The 23609-nt window shown below is 40.7% G+C and overlaps 1 protein-coding gene across 2 annotated transcripts in view; it reads right to left on the bottom strand.

Annotated features, from left to right (window-relative positions):
• Window positions 1-23609, bottom strand: part of PRKCH (protein kinase C eta) — a 219108-nt gene that overhangs the window by 138309 nt on the left and 57190 nt on the right. For both annotated transcript variants that reach the window (XM_032405248.1, XM_032405249.1), the window contains exon 2: window positions 15636-15699. In XM_032405248.1, the coding sequence (XP_032261139.1) occupies window positions 15636-15699 (64 nt within the window). The remainder of the gene's footprint in view (window positions 1-15635; window positions 15700-23609) is intronic.

The raw sequence follows: 23609 nt of genomic DNA, 5'->3' as shown, positions 1-23609 counted from the left end.
ATAAATAAATAAAATGTTGGCTTCCATCGTAACTGGAATCACTCAAATTGCCTTTTCTTGATCCCAGTTACTCTGAGGAAGTGAAATGCCTATAACTTGTCTTCAGTCCAACAGCTGATAGCTAGCACAGCCAGCATTCCCAGCCTGCTTTTACCACTTTCAAGCCTGGCTTGAGTCTCAGCATTAACACTGAGTGTTTGCAGACATTAGCAAGGCCCTTAGCCTCTGAGTCTCATTTTCTCCTCCTAAAAGCACAGGAACTGTAACCTGACCTAGCTATGTTATGGTATTTTTAAAGCTCTTAAAAAAAAAAAAAAAATTTGGTGTTTTGTCAACTCTTAAAAGACTACACCAAAGTAATATGCTCCCCTCTGTGGTTTTTGTTTTCTACCTTTTTTTTCAACTGGCAAACCTTCCAATCACCAAAACTTTCCATTAATCACATTAGATATGATTTGGGATACAACAAGGGTGCCGAAACTTAGTCAACCATTAGAACCAGCCAAAGTGTTTATTAGGAATCTGTTTCTCTGGCCTCTTCCCCAGAGATTCTAATTCAGTCTGGGGCCTGAGAATCCATATTTTTCAAAATTCTTAAGTGATTTCATTGCTCTAGAATAGGTCCTCTCTTACCATCACATAGTTTTTAAAGGCCCTATTTTCAGTAATTGGTAAATCCCAATCCAAGGACTCAGATAATGGAAGTACACTCATTTACACAAAATAGGAAGTATCATCAAAATTCAGTAAGAACTAAGCTTCTAAAAGCTATATACTAAGTCCCTACAGCATGCCCAGACCAAGCTCCAATCCATTTACCTCCCCAGATGTTTACCAGATGTATACCAGTTACATTTACTACAAATGATAGTTCCCACCAAATTCAAGAACAGAAGACTCCAGCTAAGCCTAAGTTTTCCATGTTTTAAGTGGGTGAGGTACATAAGAGTAATTTCTTAACAACCCACATATAGAATTGAATTATAGCTAATTATATTGAGAGGTGCGTGAACTTGTTATATATCTCCCAACAGTCGATTTGAACTTTTAATCCATACTTAAGCTGTGTAATGGATCCTAATTTAGCTAGAACAATCACAATGGAGTTCACAGAACTTGGGAAAGTCTTCATGATGAACTCAAAATAGTTTAGGCTTTAGTAACTTACATTAAATCGTTTTTTTTTAAAGATTTTATTTGAAAGAGAGAGAGCACATGCGCAAGAGCAAGCGGGGGAGGGGGCTGGCAGGAAGGGGCGAGGCAGAGGGAGAAGCAGACTCCCAGCTGAGCAGGGAGCCCGATGTGGGGCTCGATCCCAGGACCCCGGGATCGTGACCTGAGCCGAACGCAGATGCTTAACCGACGGAGCCACCCAGGCGCCCACATGAAATCACTGTAAATGGATGTAATATGGTGCTCTTGAAGACCCTAGCCAAAGGGGAAAAGACTATGCTCAATCAGCCAGCATCAAATATAGGTGAACTTCACCTAAGCAACATGGCATGTTCCTGAATACGAAAATGACATTAACAGGATGCTTAGCTTGTGCCTGCAACGATGTAGGGCACCTCCCCAGGACCTCATAGTCCAGCCACGTTCCTCCGCTGCAACTCTCACTCACCGACCATCCCCCCACACACACTTAGGGTCTTTGTACTTCCTGTTCCCTCTTCCCGCCCCCGCCAGACAGCCCCAGGGTCCACTCCCTCCCTCCCTTCAGATCTCTGGCTCAAAGGTCATCTGATAGGAACAGAACAACACACACAGCCCTCCTCTCTGTCCTGACTCTGCCTTATTTTTTCACTAGCCACTTGGCATATTACATTAATTTATCTAATACTCTGTTTCCTCCCACACACCAAATTTTGAATTCTGTGAGAACCAGTGTCATTAATACGTGCATGCATACATACTTAACATAAGGTCACACATAAATAATGTCTGTGTGTATATATGGATAGTTCTCTTGATCCACTGGACCCAAGTGGTAATAATTTAGAAGTACTGCTCAAGCCAGTATATTTTGTAACCAAATGTAAATTCATAGAGGTAGAAACTGATTTTCTCCAAAATAATTTGAGAAATAAATCACTATTTACAAAAATCTAAGGCAGTCTCTGACATATGCAAAGAACATGCCTTCAAACTTAGGCCGCCGTGCCCTCACCCACACACTCATACTCTCAACCTCCTGCAGGGAGTCATTCAGCACTGACTCAAGACCCTACAGAGAAATTTCAAACACCAGAATGAAATCTTGATGCGAGAGACAAGTTTCAGGGGAGAAGGGAAGAAATAGGTCTTCCTCCTCTCTACCTGCCCACTGACACAGGGCGTTACTGGGGAAGACCTAAGAAAAGGGATGCCAATATAACTGGCTGTTCATTTGAAACAGAAAGAGCAGAGATCAGGGGTCACCAGAAATGAGATCGAAGCATAATGAAAACAGGCTCTGGAGCAATTATTTTTTCTATGAAAAAAGTAATTCAGTTCTATTTTACCTAAATCTCAGTTCCACTAAGAGAATACCACATTAATGTAATTTCAACCAAAAAAAAAAAAAAGAAGAAGTTTGAGAAAATTAAGAAACTATTCAGACTCTGTGTGTTCAAGAACCCTGATGTCAAAGGAGCATGCTAGTTAATAAGCAAGTGCCCCATAAAGCAAATCTGCTGATACTTCTGTTCATAGATCTCTGAGCTATTTTTGAGGTTCAGCTTTTAGTGCTTACACCTCTGACCACTTGCTCAGAAGTACTGTGACTGCCTTGTTCTGTTCAAATCAAGCAAAGGTGGAGCATAAAGCTACCCTGAACAGCCATCTCCAAAGTTAGAAACCACCATAGGCTTCTGGTTGTTTGGGTGTTACTTCCTGACCTTCCTATTTTTATGAGAAAGGGTCTGTGACAAAAACTGGCTGAAAAAGTACATTGCACAGTAAAAATAATTAGAAAAATAGGATTACGGTTTCAAAAAATTGCTGAATTATTCTGTTGCCTATAGGACCTGATTGTTACCTAACATCAGTCCCCAACACAACATACACACATATTTGTCAGTTCCTTCTTTCTGTGGTCACTAAATTAAAAGTGCTGGACTTGTGAAAAGAACATAAAGGGAAAAATTAAACTATGAATTCTAAAAATAATTTGGTCTCAGGACCCTTTTATAGTCTTAAAAATTAAAGACTCAGAGTTTCGGTTTATTTTCTTTATCGATACTTGCCTATTTGAAATTAAAGCTGAGACATTTAAAAATAGTCACTTAAAACAATAAATCCATCACATGACAATATAAGTAACATCTTCATGAGTGATAACTGTAATTTCCAAAACAAAAAAAATAAAGAGTGGTATTGTTTTACAATTTTGCAAACCTAACATCTGACTTTAATGGCCAGCTGGATTCTTATATCTGCTTCTATGTTCAATCTGTTGCAACGTGGTTTTAGTTGAAGTATATGAATAAAATCCAGCCTTACACAGAAAGTAGCTGAAAATGAGGGAATGTTCTAAGAGCATTTTCAGATAATTGTGAGTATTCTTTGATATCAGATCAAACTGGACAAGTGGTTGTTTCTTAAAAGTTAGTTGCAATGTGAAATCTAAAACCATAATCAATAAGCTTTTCATACTGTTACAGTAAATCCATTAGTCTATCTTACACTTCCCAATGGATCCTTGACCCACACATGGTTTTGTAACATGTCGTATAGGTCATTTTGAAAATATGGGTTCACTGAGTTATGCGAATCTTCTTCCAAATGTTGACCTACTTTACTACACAATATTTAAAGATCACAGTTGTTAATTAATATCAACAACAAACTCATGAGAAAAGTCTTTTTTAAGTATTGCAAGCTGACAAGCTCATAATGGTGGATAAAATTTTCCAAAATTCTGATTATGGCTTAGAGGATCCGACTTTATCATTCGTATCAAATACTCACAGTTGTTCCCTTGAAGTAATAGGCTCACTTCATTCATTTTTAAGAAAATACCTGAGAAATTCCCAAAACTTCATTACTATAGCCTGTCATTCTTACAAGTAAAAATGGTGTTCCACACACACAAAAAAAGTGTCTAGCTCAGCTAACAACTCAAGCATACAAGTGGTTTTCTTTTTGAGCCACAATAGTATTGCAGCATATAGCAGAAGTGCCTTATGGATAATTCCCATTTCATCACACAGATTATAAAGATACAGAGTCAAAGGTTGAGCTTAATAACACTGATAATGTTTACTGCTTCAACAAAGATATTCTTTTTTTAAAAAAATATTTCATTTATTTATTTGACAGAGAGAGACAAAGCGAGAGCAGGAACACAAGCAGGGGGAGTGGGGGAGGGAGAAGCACGCTTCCCGCTGAGCAGGGAGCCTGATGCGGGGCTTGATCCCAGGACCCTGGGATCATAACCTGAGCCGAAGGCAGACGCTTAACGACTGAGCCACCCAGGCGCCCCCAACAAAGATATTCTTATATGAAACTATTTTCTTCCCCTGCAATCATCTGGCAATGAAGACCACACTGGCTACAGTGTTGACTGCATGGTTTGGTGCCTTGATTCATTCCAAGGCGCCAGCAGTTTTACCCATCATCTCTTCTGCGCCATTGAGCAAATGTCAATACACTAAAAAAAGGCAAATAACATCTTAGTATTATAAAGAGAATAGTTTTGAACCGCAGACCTCCTGAAAATGTCTTTGGAACCCTCAGAGGTCCGCAGGACCCCACTTTGAGAACCAACTGAAACATTCTGAACAAAACCATCAATAGTCAATGAAAGTAACAGAAGTAGTTAGGATGAAGCCAACGATGAGTGGGTTATAACTAAGCAAATACAGCTACCACACCCTAAGCTGAACTTACTTATTTTTTAATTCCTTCCGAGTTCTAGTTTAAGATCTGCATTAAGAGAACCTACAGATAATCATGGTAAAGCGTGAGCAAATCTCAAGTTCAGTCTTTCCAGAGCTCTCTGATCCATGCCCGACATCTGAGAAGATCTTTACGTTTAAAAACGAGGTATCCAAGGGAAGCTTTGCAAACACAGATCATCCCAAAAGATGACACAACCCTGAGGAGGGTGAGATTATACCACCTAGAGGACCGTTTTCTTTCAAGGTGGAATAAAGAGAAAACACGAGGCGCCTCCCAGACAGCTGGGTAGCCCAGAAGGATACGGGACCTCAGCACCCCAGGCTGTGCTGTGTGTGGGTCTGGCACTTTCCAAGAGACCACAGCACAATCAGTGTCTCTGTGCTGGATTCACCATTTGCACACTGAGCATCATACCAGCCTCAGAAATTTGGTGTGGGGAGCAAACGACTTAAGATACGGGACTGCATGGACATAGGTTACCAATTATTAGGGTAAGAGGCCATCCTGATTCCAGAAAGAAAATAAAATAAGGGCTAATGCTGCTATTTGTCAAATTACTCCCTAGCCCAGTATCTGGTCCCTCAGAAGGTGTTCAATAAATGAGCTGGCTGTCATTCAGAAGAGAAACAGGCAAACTATGACACCAGACAATTAATCTCGATCCTTAAAAAGATCAGTTCTTCCATTTCTAGTTTCCTTTCTTCTCTCCCTCCCTCAAGGCCTCTATCTTGCTCTCCTGCCCTGTCTTCACCCTGGCATTCATTTCCCAGCAGTAGCCACAGAACTGCTTAGACCAAAACTGAAGTGGTCACTCATTTCTCAGGCTGAATATACTGAAGGAATAAAAACTGTTATAAAAGCTAAACTGAAAACAAATTAAATTGACATGCTGTCATCTGGCTTGAAACATGAGAAAGGAATCCTGAAAATTAATTTCCATCAGAGATAAACTTTTTCCCTTTAAAAATGACATGCACTGTGAGTATGAGATCCGGCGAGAAACTGTGGGTTGCAGCTTTCAAACAGTAACACGTTTCATCTGCCTTGGTGCGTGTGGTCACAATGATTTAGCAGAGAACTTCATTATTTATAAACCAATGGTTTGACACAGGAAATTTGAGCTAAAAACTAAGGCAATGGTACAAAAAAAAAAAAATTAGAGTAGTACTCTACACAGTAATGCACTGCTTTGGCAAAGAGAATAAGCAGATACCAAAATTAAAGTGCACCTTCCACGTTCTCCCCAGGAATCAGTTCCAAGTAATGTAGTAAGAGTCTGAAAGAAGGGGGCAATTCAAAGTTTTAGCAAAGTTTTCTTTTTTTTTCCTTTAAGATTTTATTTATTTATTTGAGAGAGAGAGAGATCATGAGCTGGGGGGGGGGAAGCACAGGGGGGGGGGGGGAAGGGGGAAAGGGAGAGGGACAAGTAGACTCTGCACTGAGTGTGGAGCCCCTCAAAGGGCTCGATCTCACAACCTGAGATCAGGACCTGAGATCAAACCAAGAGTCAGATGCTCAACTAACTGAGCCACCCAGGCACCCCTTTAGCAAAGTTTTCTAGACAAGCATAAAATCCACCAATGACAGGTGTTTTGTCAGGTTGTATTTTCGTTTGTTATTTTAAGAAGTTACCCCCGTCCCCCACCAAAAACAAAACTGGTACAGAATACCTTCAAGCATGCTTGGCAAACGCTGGGGAAAAAGCATGTCCACTTAGAACTTCGGTCTTACTATCTTCATAAAGATCCTTCTACCATTAATTCTTTTGATTTACTTTATTCTTTTAGGAAACTATCTTAAAATTAAACTTTGCAAGTACAAAACGTTATGTAATTGTTAGTAGGAGATGATTTACTTGTCATTCATTTTAAGTGAGGACTTTACAATGGAATGAAGAGCATTATCTTACTCATCTCTTCCTACCTGCTGTTTTTGACTCCTGGCTTAATATTTATTTAGAACTTTAAAAAAAAAAAGTACCGAAGTACCTTAGTCATTTAAAATTTTTAACTTGCCTCCTCATAATACATAAAAATTGGGAACTAATAATAAAACATATACAGACCAAAAAGAAAGAACCCACACCAGCTTTAATTTATAAATGAGGATAGGGAATATGTATTCCAAGTTAAAGTATCATTTGGATGTTCTACAGGTAACCCAGATTCTGTTTTTTGTCCAGGAAATAGATAACTTTTAAATGTGTAGTTTTATCTTAATTTTTTACTTCTTACTGCACACAATTTCAAACACATGCAGAAGTAGAAGAGTATAATAAACCCACATGTAACTAACACCCAGCTTCATCAATCAATTCGTGGCTAATCTGATTTTATCTGTACCCCATTCCCTCCTCCCACCTCTTGATTATTCTAAAGTAAATCTCAACTATCAAATAATTTCACCAGAAAATATTTCAAGTATCTCTAATAGATGCCCTTTTTGTTTTAAACAACTACGATATCACAATCATACCTAAATAACATTATAACATTAATAATTAATATCATGTGTCCAGTCACTGTGCCTATTTCCTTGTTTGTCTCCTGAGAGTTGTTTGTTTTACAATTCGTGTTGGAATTGGGATAAAATGTGGTCCATATACTGAAACTGGTTAATAGGCCTCTCTTTTGTTATTTTGGTTTTCTGTCCCTCTCTTTTCTTTCTTCTAATTTTTTGTTGAAAAAAACCAAGTCTCTCCCACAATGTCATTTTGTTTGTTTGTTTGTTTGTTTTTAGAGAGGGTGAGAGAAATGGCAGGGGGAGAAATGGCAGGGGGAGGGGCAGAGGGAGAGAGAGAATCTTAAGTAGGCTCCACCCTGTGGGGCTCGATCTCATGACCCTGAGATCATGACCTGAACTGAAATCAAGAGTGGGACGCTCAACCGACTGACTACTTAAGCACCTCTCCCGTGGTGTCATTTAAAATGTTCCCCTGTGCCCAGTATTTCCTCTAACCTGGTGGTTAGATCTGGAAGCCTGACCAGATTCAGGCTCGGTTTTTTAAGCAAGGCTACTTCACAGATGGTGTGGCATGCTTCCAATAGGAGGCACAGAATGTCTGCTTTTCTTTCTGGGGACCAACCACTGAAGTTTGAGGTACCCTAAGTTCAGGCAAACTTTACTTATGCAAACTCAATCTTAAAATCTGACACTGTATTTCTTAACAGCATGACAATGCAGCAACATCTTTTTTGATTTGTTCTCACATGAGACATCACTACGTTAACTTAATTTCTTTCTGTTCTCTCCCAAGTGGAGCAGTTACCAATTCATATTCATGCATTTTCATTAGTTTCCTTTCTTTTATTATATTATTATTATTATTATTATTATTATTATTATTATTTTGGTCACTCCACTCTTCCAGGTAAAAACTAGTCCAGTATAGTGACAATCAAACACGGCCAGATCCTGCCATTCTGTCAGCATCTAGTAGCTGCCTTAAAATCTATGGCTATTTCGTCACCATAATAAATTTCAGCTTGATTAGGTAGCAGATCTAGTTGTTAGCTCCAGAAAGGCTTAGCCAGAACGAAATAAAGGGTGACAGGAGGTAGCTTTTTCAAGATAACAAATCACTTCATCTGTGTCTACTTCAGCAGCAGTGCTTAGGGGAATTCTGCATCTGATCAAGAGTAACAATGCCTTTCTTAAGATGAACAGTGGTGATGGGTTTCTGATCTAGCTGATAACGTTATGCCTTCGGCTCGGAGAGAGACTTCTACTAAGACTTTTTCTTGTTCCATCTTAATTCAGTGAAGAGAGCCCTCGCTGTAGGTTTTTCAGCAGATTCTTCTGTTCTTCTTACCCCAGCATTAAGAATAAACCTGCACCCAGCACATTGTACCAAACTTCGAAGCTACTGCAGTTAACGCTAATTCAAACGTTACTTTTCAAAGCCTTTTATGTTCTGTTCTTTATGCAAATTTCATTATCAAACATTTTGATGCCAATTTGAAAGACATTATTATACCATCTGGTGAAACAGTCTCTGGCATACAGTAAGCACTCAAACATTACTGAGTAATGAATATATAAACAAAACGGGTGCTCATTAAGTAAACCTTCAACATAGTTTGAGTGAGTTCGACGGATTACAATCTGTGAGCCAGAGTCCTTACGTGCTGTGTTCCACAGAGTTCTGCTATTGTTCAACCTTGATTTGGGGCTTTAAATCTTCTCACTGGGCCCCTTTATCCATGGATCTATCTCTCACTGACACCTTGAGCTACACCTTGGGACCAGATCTCTTGCCAGACTTCAGAATCTTATTTCCAGGTCCTCCTAGACATCTCCACTTAGGTTTCCTACAAGCATTTCAAACTCCACCTATTCAAAGCTGAATTCATCCCCTTCCATCTCTATATTTCTTCCCTGATGAATGACTCCACAACATCATCTGAGACTCATCCTTATTCATCCCTAACATCCAGTGAGTTGCCAACTCCTGTTGGTTATGCTTCGTATACATGTCTTAGAACTGTCCCTCTCTCTCTCTCTCTATCCATCCCCACGGATTACAACTGAACCCAGGCTCTACTAATCTCTCTCTTAGATAACTTTAACAGTCTCTTAATAGCTTTCCACACCCTTGTCTCCTCTTACGTTCAAACACCCCCTTGCCCCTAGCCCCTTGAACCCATTGCCACCAAATCAGATCTTATTTCTCTCTGTTTAGAACCCTTCATTGGCAACCCCATCCTCTCCTAACCTAGAAGTAATGTGGCCATGTCATTTATCTAACCCAGGACCCTTTCAGAGTGAAAGGTGGCACTGTTCACAGTTACACTGGTACACCAGTCAAAACTGAGACTGTTCCAGACAAACGTTCACAGAAGACCCTCCCACAGCGCTGGCCACGTCTCCCCCATGCTCCCCAACCTCCAAAACCAACCCACTACTTTCAGTTTCTGGAGGCTGTTGCTGCTCTCTCACCTCTGTGCCTCTGTACAAACTGTCTTCCCTTCCTAAAATATCCTCCCCTCCTGGCGCATTTCCATTTATCATTTAAACTTGCTTTAAACATCATCTCCCCTGAGAAGCTTTCTCTAAAAACCTTCCGGCTGATCTGATTACATACTCCCTCGTGCTGACATTGTGCCTTGGACTCGTTCCCGTGGTAGGACCTGGGCCCCTGCCGTGCACACATGGGGTGCATCTGCCCCCCATCCTGTGAGCTCCCTCGGGAGAGTGTCTAAGTCTTGTCCATCGTTATCTCCCCAGCATCTATGGCAAATCACAGGTCTGTACCCGGTAAGTATGTCCCATGTCGTTTCTTAGCCATGTCTTAGATTTAATAAAAACTGTTTGCCTTAGCAGCTATTTCAGCATAACTAATGAAAGATAAGAAAATGAGAGAGGAAGAAATGAGAAGTAGTCAGTAGCTCCTAACACCAGCCCTGTATATCACAGATCATTGCCATATTTAAGCATTTCCTTTTTTAAGGAGAGCTTTGGAATTATAGAATCTGAGCTAGCGGCAGAATTCCTACAGGAGGCCATGAAAGGAAAAAAGGCATGGAGATAAGCCAGCAGCATATCCGTCATTGTTCACTAAATTCTTGAAGCTTCTAGTATAAAATACATCCAACGCCAAAATAAAACAAATCTGCTGAGTATTCATGGGGTCCCAGGCAGGGGTGGGGAGAATGACAGGAATCCTGCTACCATAACAACAGGAACATGGAGATGGGAATCCCACTAGCATACTTTCATACAGCACCCTACAGTTGGCAAAGTACTACACATTTTAACATCTGACCTTCAAAAACCACAGCCTTTGATGCACCCTGAGGCCCAACCAACATTTCTCGAGCTTTGGCCATCCCTCTGGGATCCCAGGCCAATGCTCCTTTCACAGCCCGAGAACACTGGGCAGGCGTGACTTCAGAGTGCTTCCTTAAGTAAAGCCCTTCAGCATCCAAGCTGAGAACTAAAGCTCCAAATGTTCTATCAGCCAACCTGTCATTTTATGGCCGGGCATAATCTAGAGTGGCTGCCAGGAGGGAAGCCAAGCTAGGGACATTCTCACAATGCCAGGACCCAGCTGCGGCCACAGCTGTAGCAGGTGCGTGGTGGGGCTCCATTCCCTCATGTGACACACACACACGCACACACAGAGGCAGCTATCACGGCCTCTGTGTTTGACAAGGGAGCTGTGCTCTAAAGCAGAAGCAATGTGCAAGCTCAAGCTGAGCCCCCAGCCTCGGAGCCAAACTTACAAGACAATGCTCCCACAGAGAGAGAATAGATCTGAGGTTCTAAAATATATCCCACACATAGATGCCATAGCTCCTGAAATGTCAACATTGAAAATCTACTTCTCATGGATAAAGTATCAGTTTTAGCAGCTTTTAAAATATGCAGACACACCTCAGAGGGGTAGAGCACTAAGATATTGATCACTATCACTCCAGTGTGAATTAGTCCACGAGTTCACTGTCTTTCTTATTAGCAACTGTTCCTAGAGAGAGGAGATCACTGGGTATCTTACTGGAGTAAGAGACAGTTAAAGGCAGAGAGCAAGAAGGACTAATTTAAAGGGGAGGTGGGATTACCAAAGAGGAACTCGGCCAGCCTCACAATTTTACCCAGGGTCCCCTCTAAAAGGAATACTATTGCAATGACCTGGTAAGAACTCACCGCTAGTGATATTTGGCATTCCTTTCTTATCACTAACACTAATAAATTAATGTAATGAGAACATCCATATGGATTCCAGTCCCAGTGTTCCAGTGTTACAATTAAAGACAGAACCTTGATACAATTTAGCCCTTGAAAAGTGGCATAACTCTTAAAAAAAAAAAGGAAGTCACATAATGACACCTGGTCTACTGTGCACAGCCACACTCCATCGGTCCCGTGTAACTTACTGCAGAAAGATAGTTCAACACACTGAGAATCTCACCCACTCCTTGCTCTGCCTCTTCTCTCATGGCTGGGTTTGTCTCTACCATGGTTTTGCCCATGTTTCATGTGCTGTGAGAATGTTCTAGCAACAGTGTTCTGTAATACCACATTATATTTTATTTGAGCTATCAACAGACTCCTTTTTCTCACAAATCCTCTACGTACAAGATACCAAGCAAAACAAAAAGGTCTTTGAGCTGACCAAACCGTAATCTGGAGAGCTTTTTCATGTCCAAGTATCCCACATATCTGCTAATTTCAATATTGGAGCAAAAAGATACGATGCAACAATTGAGACAACAGATGGAAAAATTAAACATTAACATTAATACAACTCTCCCACATGAATAACGGTCAGCGGAGAGGAGAGAAAACCAATTTTCAAAGGTGTCACCAATTTGCAAAATGCCAACACCAAAAGGACAAACCATTAAGCCACGTGTTTAAAAGTCTTCACAGGATTTTAATAATGGTAGAGTGGCTTTTAATAGACTAACCCTCCCACCACAAACAATTAAAACCTCTAGAAATATATTTTAAAACAATTAGTTGAAAACACTGGAGAGCACCCAAAAAAGGGACAGAAATTGGAGGGAATCTGACACTTGAAAGAAGGGAATTGTGCTGGTCAAGATCCATATTTATAGGCCATCTCCCAAGGTTATATTCCCCAGGCTGCACAGGGTTGAGTGAAAAGAATTCAAGCAGAAAACTACAGTTTTACTGGCTTGAAGAGTGAAATGACAAGATTCAGGACTAACAGATGACTGGAAATTGAGCAGAGAAATTCTGGAAAAGATATGGCCACAGAGAGAAGAATCCCCCAATCTATAAACTCCTCCAATCTGTGCATACACAAGAGACACTCAGAGAAGTCCACCAAAAGCAGTAACGAGAAGGCTGAGAGAAAGGAGTTGAGATGTCTGCTGTTTCCCACTGTAGGAGAGAGAGTTTGAAGGCCAAGTCCCACAATGTTAAGAGGACTTCAAACACCTTAGGCTTTCCACTGAAGCCCCAACTTGGTTATGTCTTACGAATGAACACGATGTCTCAGGACTATGGAATCTGTCCAAGAATTAAGGGGAAAAAGTAAAAAACAAAACAAAACAAAAAAACCCCACTCTCAAAAGCCTTCACAATTTTAAGGTGATAGCCAGTAATTTAGCTGCTTGCTGGGGAAAAAAAAAGAACAAAGGAGAAAAACCATATGCTCATGTCCATGATAAAGAAAGAGCCCTTGCCAAAATTTAACAGTCACTCTTGATTAAAAAGAAAGAAAGAAAGAAAAGAAAAACTAAACCTATCAGAAAACTAGGACTTGAAAGAATTTCCTTGATTGTGATGAAAAGTATATACAAAGTGCACACAGCTAACATCACACTTACTAGGGAAAGACTAAATTCTTTCCTCCTAGAACTAGTTATGAGACAAGGAGGTCTGTCCTCAAGGCCTCCGGGCACAATAAGACATGAAAAGGAAATAAAAGCCATAAATATTAGAAAAGAAAAAGAAAACTGCCTTATTCATAGACAACATAATTATTTACAGAGAAAATACTAAGATATCTACAAAAAAAAAAGAAAAGAAAGAAAAACCTACTAGAATAAATGAACTTTCTTAAGGTCATAGGATGCAAAATCAAGAAAAAATTCTTTTCTATATACTGTTACCAATTTCCAAAATAAATATTTTAAAATGCCATTTATAACAGCAACAAGAGTTTAAAATACTTAGGAATACATTTTTTAAAATATGTGCAAGATCTCTATATTGAAGATTATATAGAATTGCTAGTATTGATATGGATAACAGACATTAGAGATCATCTGTAAATGGAGAAATATACCAAGTTTATGGATTTGAAGATGTTCACGATTGTTAAGATGTCAGCTCTCCTCAAATTGATGGATAGATTCAATACAACTTCAATTCAAAATTTAGGTTTTTGTGTGGAAATTGATAAGCTGACTCTAAAATAGACATCAAAATTTAAAATATGGAGAATAGTCAAACAAATAAAAAGAATGCATTTGGAGGACTCTCACTATTTAGCCTTAAGACTTATTACAAAGCAACAGCAATGAAGATGGTGTGGTATTGGCATAAAGATAGACAAATGGATCCACAGAACAAAATAGACAGTTCATAAATAGATCCACAGTAGGGTCAATTGATCAGTGACAAAGGTTCCAAGAAAAAAGAAAGTCTTCAAGAAATGGTAGGGAGTAGAACAACTGGATTATAGCATAGGGAAAAGAAATCTCAACCCCTCCACACACAAATATTAATTTAAGAAGGAACACAGACCTAAATATAACATAACACAGACCTAAACATAAAAGCCTGTAATCTTCTAAAGGAAAATAGGACAATATTACTGTGACCCTATGACAGGTTTCTTATAGAGGATACAAAATGTATAAACTATGAAAGAAGAGATTGATAAACTGGATTTCAGAGATATTTAAAACTTCTGCTCAAAGACACCATTAAGAAAGTGAAGAGGCAAGACACACACTGGGAGAACATATTCATAATACAAATGTCTCACAAAGGATGCTTATCTAGAAAACATAACCATAAATCAGTAACAAAAAGAAAAACCAAATTTCAGAAAACAAAAAGACCTGAACTGGCACTTGGGAAGAAAATGACCAATAAGCACATGAAAAAGTATTCAACACCAGGGAAATGCAAATTAAAACCACAAGATATCACTTTATACCCATTAGACTGTCTAAAATTAAAGAGAAAGATCATACCAAGTGTTGGGGAGGATATGGAATAATCGGAACGCTCATACATTGCTGGTGGGAGTATAAAAATACAACCACTTTAGAAAAACATTTGAGAGTTTCTTATAAAGTTGAACATATATTTCCTCTATTACCCAGCAACTCCAGGACTACGAATCTACCCAAGAGAAAGGAAAGTGTACTTCGATAAAAGTGTATGTATGAGCATGCATATAGCAGCATTATTCATAATGACTCCAAATGTCCATCAAGAAGAGAATGGGTGTGTAATGGAATAGGATGCTGATGCACACAATGACATGAGTGGATCTCACCAAAATTATGCTGTGCGCAAGAAATCAGACACAAGAGAGAACATACTACATAGTTCCATTTATATGAGCTTCCAGGATAGACAAAACTAATCTATGGTGAAAAAAATAAAACAAAACATCCCATTTATTGCCTCTGGCAGCAGGAGACTGACTGGGAAAGGACACAAGGGAACTTTCAGAGTGGTGGAAATGTTCTTTATCTTGGATCAGGGTGCTGGTGATGTGGCCGCATGCATTTGCCAAAACTCAAATTCCTCACTTCTGATCTGTTCATTTCACTGTACATACATTTTACTTCAAATTTTTTTTAAAAAATTAGGGAGTGGGAGGTGGGGGTGGCACCAGGGGAAGAGGAATAGAATCCCTTAAAAAGCAGGATGAGATAAAGATTATAAGAAAGAGAATCTGATCCTTAAATTTTTTAACACATTCAGGGCAAACTGAAAAGTTGGCCCCAAAACCAAAAATCTATAATACAACTTGATAGACATGAACAAAAAGAGGCAAGAACCAATTCAGCTAAGATGATGATGAAGAAAATAAAACTCAGTATGTCAAACAAATAATGAGATTGCCAGATTTAGCAAATATATTTAATCTGGCAATCCAAACCAATAGATCATTAGAAACTAAATACCGGCCAACCCAACATAAAACAATTTTTAAAGCATCTTTTACAAAATGCTCTTTTTATAATTTCCATGTTAGAAATTCCTACTGAGTAGGAACTAGATTATACTTATACCAGAAACCACCCAAAACTCATCCTTACCTTCAGTGAAGCTCCCTGTTAGGGTTATTACCACAAATACCTTCCCTTCTGGCTCCAGATCCACCTAGAAAGAGAAAAGAATTATGGGTTATATTATAATTTTAAAGTACTTTTTGTGGGCCTCAAATAATGCTTTACAAAGAGGCCTAGCTATGCAAATCACAGCCATCAATCAGACCTAAGTCTTCCATTCAATAGCAGAGGGGCAAGAAACAAGTGAAAACACAAGAAACCGTAAAGGTGGAAAAGCAGGTCTAAGGAAAACAGTTCTTTCAATGTTTCCCCTTGTCTTGAATTTTATTCTCTTCCATTTTGGCTCTTTGTGATATTATTGAGAAGCACCTGTAAACTTGGTCATTGTTCCTGAGATATCCCTATCCTACATCAGAGCAACATTTTATTAAACCACATGGTAGGTAGGGGGCTCCTGGGTGGCTCAGCTGGTTAAGCATCCGACTCTTGATTTCGGCTCAGGTCACGATCTCAGGGTCGAGGGATTCAGTCCCTTGGGCTCCGCGCTCAGCAGGAAATCTACTTGAGATTCTCTCTCTCTCTCCCTTTCCCTCTGCCTCTCTCCCCTTTCTTTCTCTCTCTCTCTCTCAAATAAGTAAATCTTAAAAAAAATAACCACATGGCAGGTGTATGAAATAGAGAAACAATGGCAACATACAAGGTAATGAACAAATGTGGGTGGTCAACTGCAACCTTTCCTTTTAGGAAGCAAAAAGTATGAGAAGAATTCCGTCTCCATCTCTACCATTTTCACTTGAGTGTAATTCATCTTCAGCAAGCACAGGGAAGGCAATTCAGGAGCTCTGCATTCACGACCCTTGCCTGTTCCCAGAGTATGAACATCCCTTAAAGCTCTTATCTATGCACTGAGCTACTGAGACATCCAGTCTGCAAACTCAGCAGCTTGCCGTCTCCGGGTTCCGTCCTGTCCTGGTATAGCACGCCTCTGGATTCAGGAAGCACCCTCTAGATCTGCTCTGATCTCACTAGCCCATGTAGACAGACTCTGCCCTCTTCATGTTGGGTGCTAACCTTGAACTATCCAAGAACACCTCTAAGCCTTGGATTGTGAGGTTCTTTTGGACCCCAATACATGAGTTTACAATTGTCAAAATCTTGTCGGATTCAGCCCATGGCTCCATTTCTGCCTTTGACCTTTCCTCAAAGAGTGAAAGGTCCAGTGAAGCTGACTACAGATACAGCTGATCATTTTTGGTAGAATATTACAGTTAAAGAAGATGCAAATCACAACCGTGCCCAAACTAGACGAGGACATGGCCTCCGGCCTGACTGCCACAGCTGGTTCTAGACTCTGGGCAAGGTCCTTAACCACCCCAAGCTTCACACTTCTCATCCAAAAGTCTGTGACACCGCTATTCAGCATTGCTGCCATGGCTTCCACCAAATGAGCTCAGAGAGCCTTGACAGTACTATTTACCGTTTTTACTGTACCCATAGGTGACAAAGACTAGGGAAAAAAATGCATTGACCTTCCCCTACCTTACCACCACATATTTTTAATGCCACACCCTGATTACATACTTTTTCAAAATAAAAGATGCCTGCTTCGTTCTGACTCAGAAAGCTTTACCTATACAACAGCCTATTCTTATAAGCCCCCATCCCTCTGCACAAAATCTGCTATCAAGGTGTTAGCACACTGTAGATCACCCCAGTGTTCAAATCAGCTATTTACATCACAACCGCTAAGTTAACAATATCCCCTAAACTGTCTTAATACCACTTGTGAACCTTTATGGAACAGTTCTGAAAATAGAGCTCTCTGGAGAGATGACTAAACAGGATGTCAGTCTCTAATTGTCTCCACTCTCTGTCTTGACTTGTTTCAAGTCAAAAATATGTTATTTTTAAAAGCCACTCCTTCATCTTCAATATAAAGGCCTGGCGGAGAGCACACACAGGCACACACATTCATCCTCACAACGTAAGCCGTTGCTGGCCAGCCTCCGGACAGACAGATTACCGGGCTGCCTCCGAGCTCCTCCTGCACACGCCAGCGCCGAACCTCCCTCCAACACTGCCCTGCGGGCCCACAAGAAGGCCACTCCCCCCCACGGCCCGGAGCCGCTCTGGCACCGGCAGGATCCGGAACTCGCACGAGCAGGACAGGTTTGCTTCCTCAGTTTTGACCAGTGCCACCATCACCATGGAAAAGCCAGACTCAAACACCAGCTTCAAGCCTACGCCACCTAAACCCCTGACCTTAGAACAGGAGGTTACGAATGGCAGGTTTGACATTAGTTTGACGTGAAAACAACAGAGTTGCGTTGCACACAACTGGGATTCTGGAAGAGTAAAGACGCACGTGTCACGTAGTAAGGAAAAGTACTCTGTCATGAAACTTCTGCTTGCGGTTTCATATGCATTTTGAGGGTATACTGAGTTTTAGTATAAAAATGTATTCCTAACTGTGCTACAGAGAAACAGTTTGGAAACGGCCTTCCAGATCACCTCCTCCATTTACTCAGCGCTGATGGGCTGTTGGCATCTATTCATAGTGACTGCTTGGACCTCCCCCACCCCCCGGCCCAACCCCGTGTCAGCCAACTTGCTACCTCCACAGCTGGCCTCGTTCATTCCTGCAGTGCATAGAAAGATCTCTCTCTAAAAGCAGAAGTGTAGAAACCAATAATTTCCATGCACTGATCCTAGTCTTTCCCCTACAGCTCCGGTGGCTATTTTCTTTCCAGCCAAAACATCCATTCCAGCCTCCAGGAACTGCACTTCAGCTCTTATTTGAGAACTACCCCTCCCCTGCAGGTAGTCCCAATGATTCAGCTGGGATTCTGTTCCCAGATCCACTGGCCACATGACCCAGGCCTTGCCAATCAGTGCACTGAGTTCCTCCAGCCACGATGACTAGCCAGGAGCAGACACATGCCCTCTATCCGATCATCTGAGTAATCATTATTCCCTTCCCACAGTCACTGGCTCAGGTTTGGGCACAAAATCCAGGTAGGTCCAATTAAGAATCCTGGATCTACAAGAAAGAGACAAGATCTCACTTCTGCTGAACTTTATCTAGAAGGACATAAACTTGGGAGTGTCCAGTACTCTTCCTGCCATCACATTGGGCTGGAGAAGGAAGCCAGATAAGAACAGAAAGCGGAGAGACAGAAAGAGACCAGATCTTGATATCACTTACACACTGAGATCAAGCCTTGCTTGATTCTTCTGGACTTTTCAGTTATTTGAGCTTGTAAATTCCTTTTGCTTTGGCCAGTGAGTAGGGTGTCCTATCATCGGCACCTAAAGACTTATCCAAATTGGCAGCCAAAGAGGATAAGTCAAATATTTAAAAACAGTTATCGCCTCCCCCCTATACCTTCTAACATCCATGCTGCCACCTACAGCCTGACCTTCTGCCTCCCTCTGGTACTGAAGCGGCTCCTGCAACCCTTGGCAAGTCCCACTGTCAAATCTAAAGATATGTCTGTTTTCATCTCCACTGATCTCTGCAGTTCTGATCCTCACAGCTTCTTTCACCACAAATTTCCTTACTTCCAGGACACCCTCTTCCCTGGTCTTCCTCTCACTCTTCTCTTTCTCTCTCAGGCTCCTTTCCAGCATCTCTCTCTCTCTCAATCTCTCTCTCTCTCTCCCTCCCCCCCCCCCCCCCCCAGGTTGCCTTTAAATCTTGCTAAGTCCTCTTTTTCTTCTATTGAAAGATTCAGCCTTATGATTTCAGCACCAACTTGAGATTCTTTGGGGACAGAAGTAAGAGAAAGAAACAAACATATCAGAACCTCCAAAAGAGTACAGGCTAAAGACAGGGGGCAGGGTCGTATTCATTTCCTAAGTCTCTAGCACAGACTTCACTCCCAAACCTATATATGCACCTTTTCTGAAGTCTCCATCCCCTTGTCCCACTGAGACAAGTTCCTTTAATTCAATACATCAACATGCCGAGATTCCAAATTCTTATCCTATATTCCCTTAATTGACACCCCACAGTCCTGACTCCACCACTGACCCAGCAGCCCAGGCTCCTCACCACATACATATAATTCTACCAGATCCCATCAAACCCACTTTCTGTGCCTCTCCTAAACCTGCCTCTTCCTCCCTACTCCTACCACCATGCCTCACCTGGCCAAGTGCAATGGCCTTCTAGCTATTTCCTGTCTCCAGACTCACCCTCCCCCAACTGCTGCCAATGACAGTTTTCAAAAATGAATATCTGACCATGTGACTTCCTAATTTAAAATCCTTCCATGTTTCCCCACCTTCCATGATAAGGTCCAAACTCCTTAGCCTGGCACATAGCCCTCCATGCTGTGTCCCCACCATGCCAAACACATATACCACCTGTACCCCCAGCCTCTTCGAATTACTTATCGACTCCCCTGGGAGGCATGTCTTTTCATTTAATCTGAGAGATCAACAAAACGGGTTACAGTCAGACAGCATACTGGGGAATGTAGTCAAAACTGTGAAAAATACACATTACCTGTCTGACACTTATTGCCCAGGGCCTGGGGGCATGCAGTCTTTCTGCCTGGAAAACCCTTTCCTCTCTTTAATTGTCAAACTCCTATTTGTCAATCAAGACTCAACTCAAGTGATGGACATTAAGGAGGGCATGTGATGTAATGAGCACTGGGTATTATATAAGACTGATGAATCACTGACCTCTACCTCTGAAACCAATAATACATTATATGTTAATTGAATTTAAATTAAAAAAAAAAAAAGACTCAACTGAAAACTCATCATTACAGGAAGATCTTCCTAGACCTCTTGAAGCAGTTGGGCAACTCCGCACCATTCTAGAGACCATCGCTGGACTCCATATCATGTTGCAATCATTATGTCCTATCCCTTAGAATCTTACCTTGAACATAAGAGGACTGAAACATTCATGGAACTAATGAGTAAATAAGTTAACAAATATGGATATCCCAAGCTCTTTCATCAGCTTCATATAGGGCATGGTTTTCTCCTTCCAACATTCTGATCAGTTTCCTCCAGATGTGCCCTATTTTCTCTCTTTAATCACAGCCTCCTTTAAGGGCATAGGCCCTTGAAGAGAGACCATCAGCCTGCAGGTATAACCCGACCCTCACGGGAGAGCAAGATTATGACCAACCTTGATCTTGACAATGACACTGTCCATTACTGATGCAGCGACAGACTGCATGAGCACTATGAGAAGGCCCAGTGACCCAGGTTGAATTTGTTATCAACTAAAACCTTTGCATCTCTTCTATGGCCCATAAGGCTCTGCTTCCCACATCCTGTGTAGTGATTAGGCCCCAAATCCTAGGAGCTTCCTGTTTTTTCCCTAGAATTTCAGCTTGTTTTAGGCCCCAAGGTTTGCTGAATCCCAAATCCAGTTGGTTCAAATCACTTTCCTTCTCAGCTTTATGGACTCCAGGGCCTACGGTAGCTATGTCATCATCTAAAGCACTGACAGAATGTCCAACAGAACAGGGTTAAGGCCAGAGTGCTAGGGGGACTTCACATGGAAATGGACATATTGAGCATGCTTTCTGTAACAGACATTCAGGGAGGAATGACTGTACTAACCCTTCTCTCCAAAGACCGCTTCTGTGGATCAGGAGGGCAACTCCTGGGCCCTGGTCAAAACTCAGTAAGCAATGAACTTTTTAAAAATGACATTCTAAAAGCACAAATAGATGAGAAAAACTCAGTCAACAAATGGTGCTGTAACCACTGGATGTCCACATGCAAAACAGAGAACTTCAACTCCGACCTTGTAACTTACACAAAAATTAACTCAAAATGGATCACAGACCTAAATGAAAACTTAAAATTTAATACTTCAAGAAAAATACATAAGGGAAAATTGGGGGGACTCTGAGTTAGACAAATTTTTCTAGATACGAAACCAAAAACACAATCCATGAAAGAAAAACAATGATAAATTGGACTTCATCAAAATTAAAGTTTCTGCTCTTTGAAAGACACAGTCAAGAGTATGAAAGATGAGTCACAGATTAGGAGAAAATAGTTGTAAATCATATATCTGATAAAATATCTGTATCCAGGATAAAGAACTTGCAAAACTCAATAATAAGAAAACAAACAATCCAACTTTTCCAAAAACGGATTTCATCACTTCACATTTCACCAAAGAAGATATACAGATGGCAAATAGATACAAAAAACAAGCTCAACATCATTACTCTTTGAAGAAATGCAAATGAGAACCACAATGCAACAACAACATATACCTACTGGGATAGCTAACATTAAGAAGTCTAACCATACTGTTTGTACAAATACAGAACAACTGGAATTCTTACACACTGTTGATGGGACTGTAAAATGGTACCATTACTTTGGAAACAGTTGGACATTTTCTTAAAAAGTTACACGTATACCTCCCATTTGATCTAGCCATTCCCCTCCAATAATTACCCAAGAATAAAGACAGCATATGTCCATACAAAGATATGTACACAAATGCTCACAGGAGTTTTTAAAAATGTGGTAAAGCCACACACTGGAATAGTATTCAACAATAAAAAGAATGAACTGTTGATGCCTGCAAACAACATGGAAGAATACTGAATGAAAGAAATCAAACAAAAAAGAGTACGTTCTGTCTAGAAAAGGCAAACTAATCTATACTGATAGAAAACTCATCAGTTGTTGCCCGGGGATGAGAATAAGGAAAATAGGACAAGTGGGTAGGGAGGGATTACCAAAATGAGAGTACCCAGACAATTAAATGGAGAAAGAATATTCTTTTTAACTAAAGATGCTAGGACAACTGGATATCCACATGCCAAGGAATGAAGGTGGCCCCTACCTTTTACCATATATAAACATGGACTCAAAGTGGATCACAGACCCAATGCAAGAGCTAAAACTGTAAAAATCTTCCAAGAAAGCAAAGGATTAAATTTTCCTGACCTTGGGTTAGGTGATGGTTTCTTAGATATGACACCCAAGTACAAGATATGACATCAAGTACAGGATATATATAAGCGACCAAAAAAACAAAAAAAGAAATTGATAAATTTCAAAATTAAAAACAAACAAACAAAAAGAGTCTACACCTCACTGCCCCAGATACCCTTTCCAAAGTGCCACTCTCATCAACTTTCCCCAGCAAAGCCTCCTCTGGCTTCCCAGTGCCTTCAGAATAAAATTCAAGCTGCTCCACCTAGCTGTGTGGGCCACCTAGCTGTCTGGGTTCTCTTTTCACTGCCTCCCCACTAATTTATCCAAACCTCTTTTTCAAGCTTCCATTCTTTAAACCTGCTCTTCCGGTCAGGCCTGTCTACTCACCAGGGCATAGCCACACCTTTGCTCATGCTGTTGTCTCTGCTTGGAAAATCTCTCTTCACCTATCCATTCATTCAAACCTTTACTGAATTATTCCTAGGGCTGGGATCATTGCCAGGTGCTCAGGATTTCCCAAAGTAGTTCCCTGGGGCTGCAGGTGGGATGCGTAACCAAGTGCACCTGACGAAAATGACACAGCCACAGGAGCTGAAGGAAGAAAGTTTTGCCAGGAAGATCTTGACTTGCACATTGATTCCTCCAGTCTCAAAATTCCTATCTTGATTGTTATCTTAACACTTATCTATGCCCTTGAACAATTAGATAAATTTCACATACTTATATCCAGTCACTTGCAGTAAGTCTGTACACTCCATTCCAGCAGGATCTGACACTTTTATGTTCCCCAAAGGGCCTAGCAGAGTTCCTTGAACCAAGTAAACACTCCAAATATCTATTGATTTGGTCTAATGAATTGAATTGGAAGTTTCATTTGACCACCTCAATTTCATCACCTATAAAATAGGAATAATATTTTATCTTATAATAAAAATGTGACAGCACTTCATAAAATAGAAAAGCGCTCCAAGATGGCACCAAGGCATACCAGTAGCATAAGGACTGCATGGGCCCACTGCTTAGGAATCATGCTCTGTTCACATGATATACCCACCAAATCTCCAGGAA

This window comes from Phoca vitulina, unplaced genomic scaffold (genome assembly GCF_004348235.1).
Source record: "Phoca vitulina isolate PV1807 unplaced genomic scaffold, GSC_HSeal_1.0 scaffold7, whole genome shotgun sequence".
NCBI lineage: Eukaryota > Metazoa > Chordata > Mammalia > Carnivora > Phocidae > Phoca > Phoca vitulina.
The sequence above is the reverse complement of the archived record's forward strand: the minus strand, read 5'-3'. Positions and strand labels throughout refer to the sequence as shown.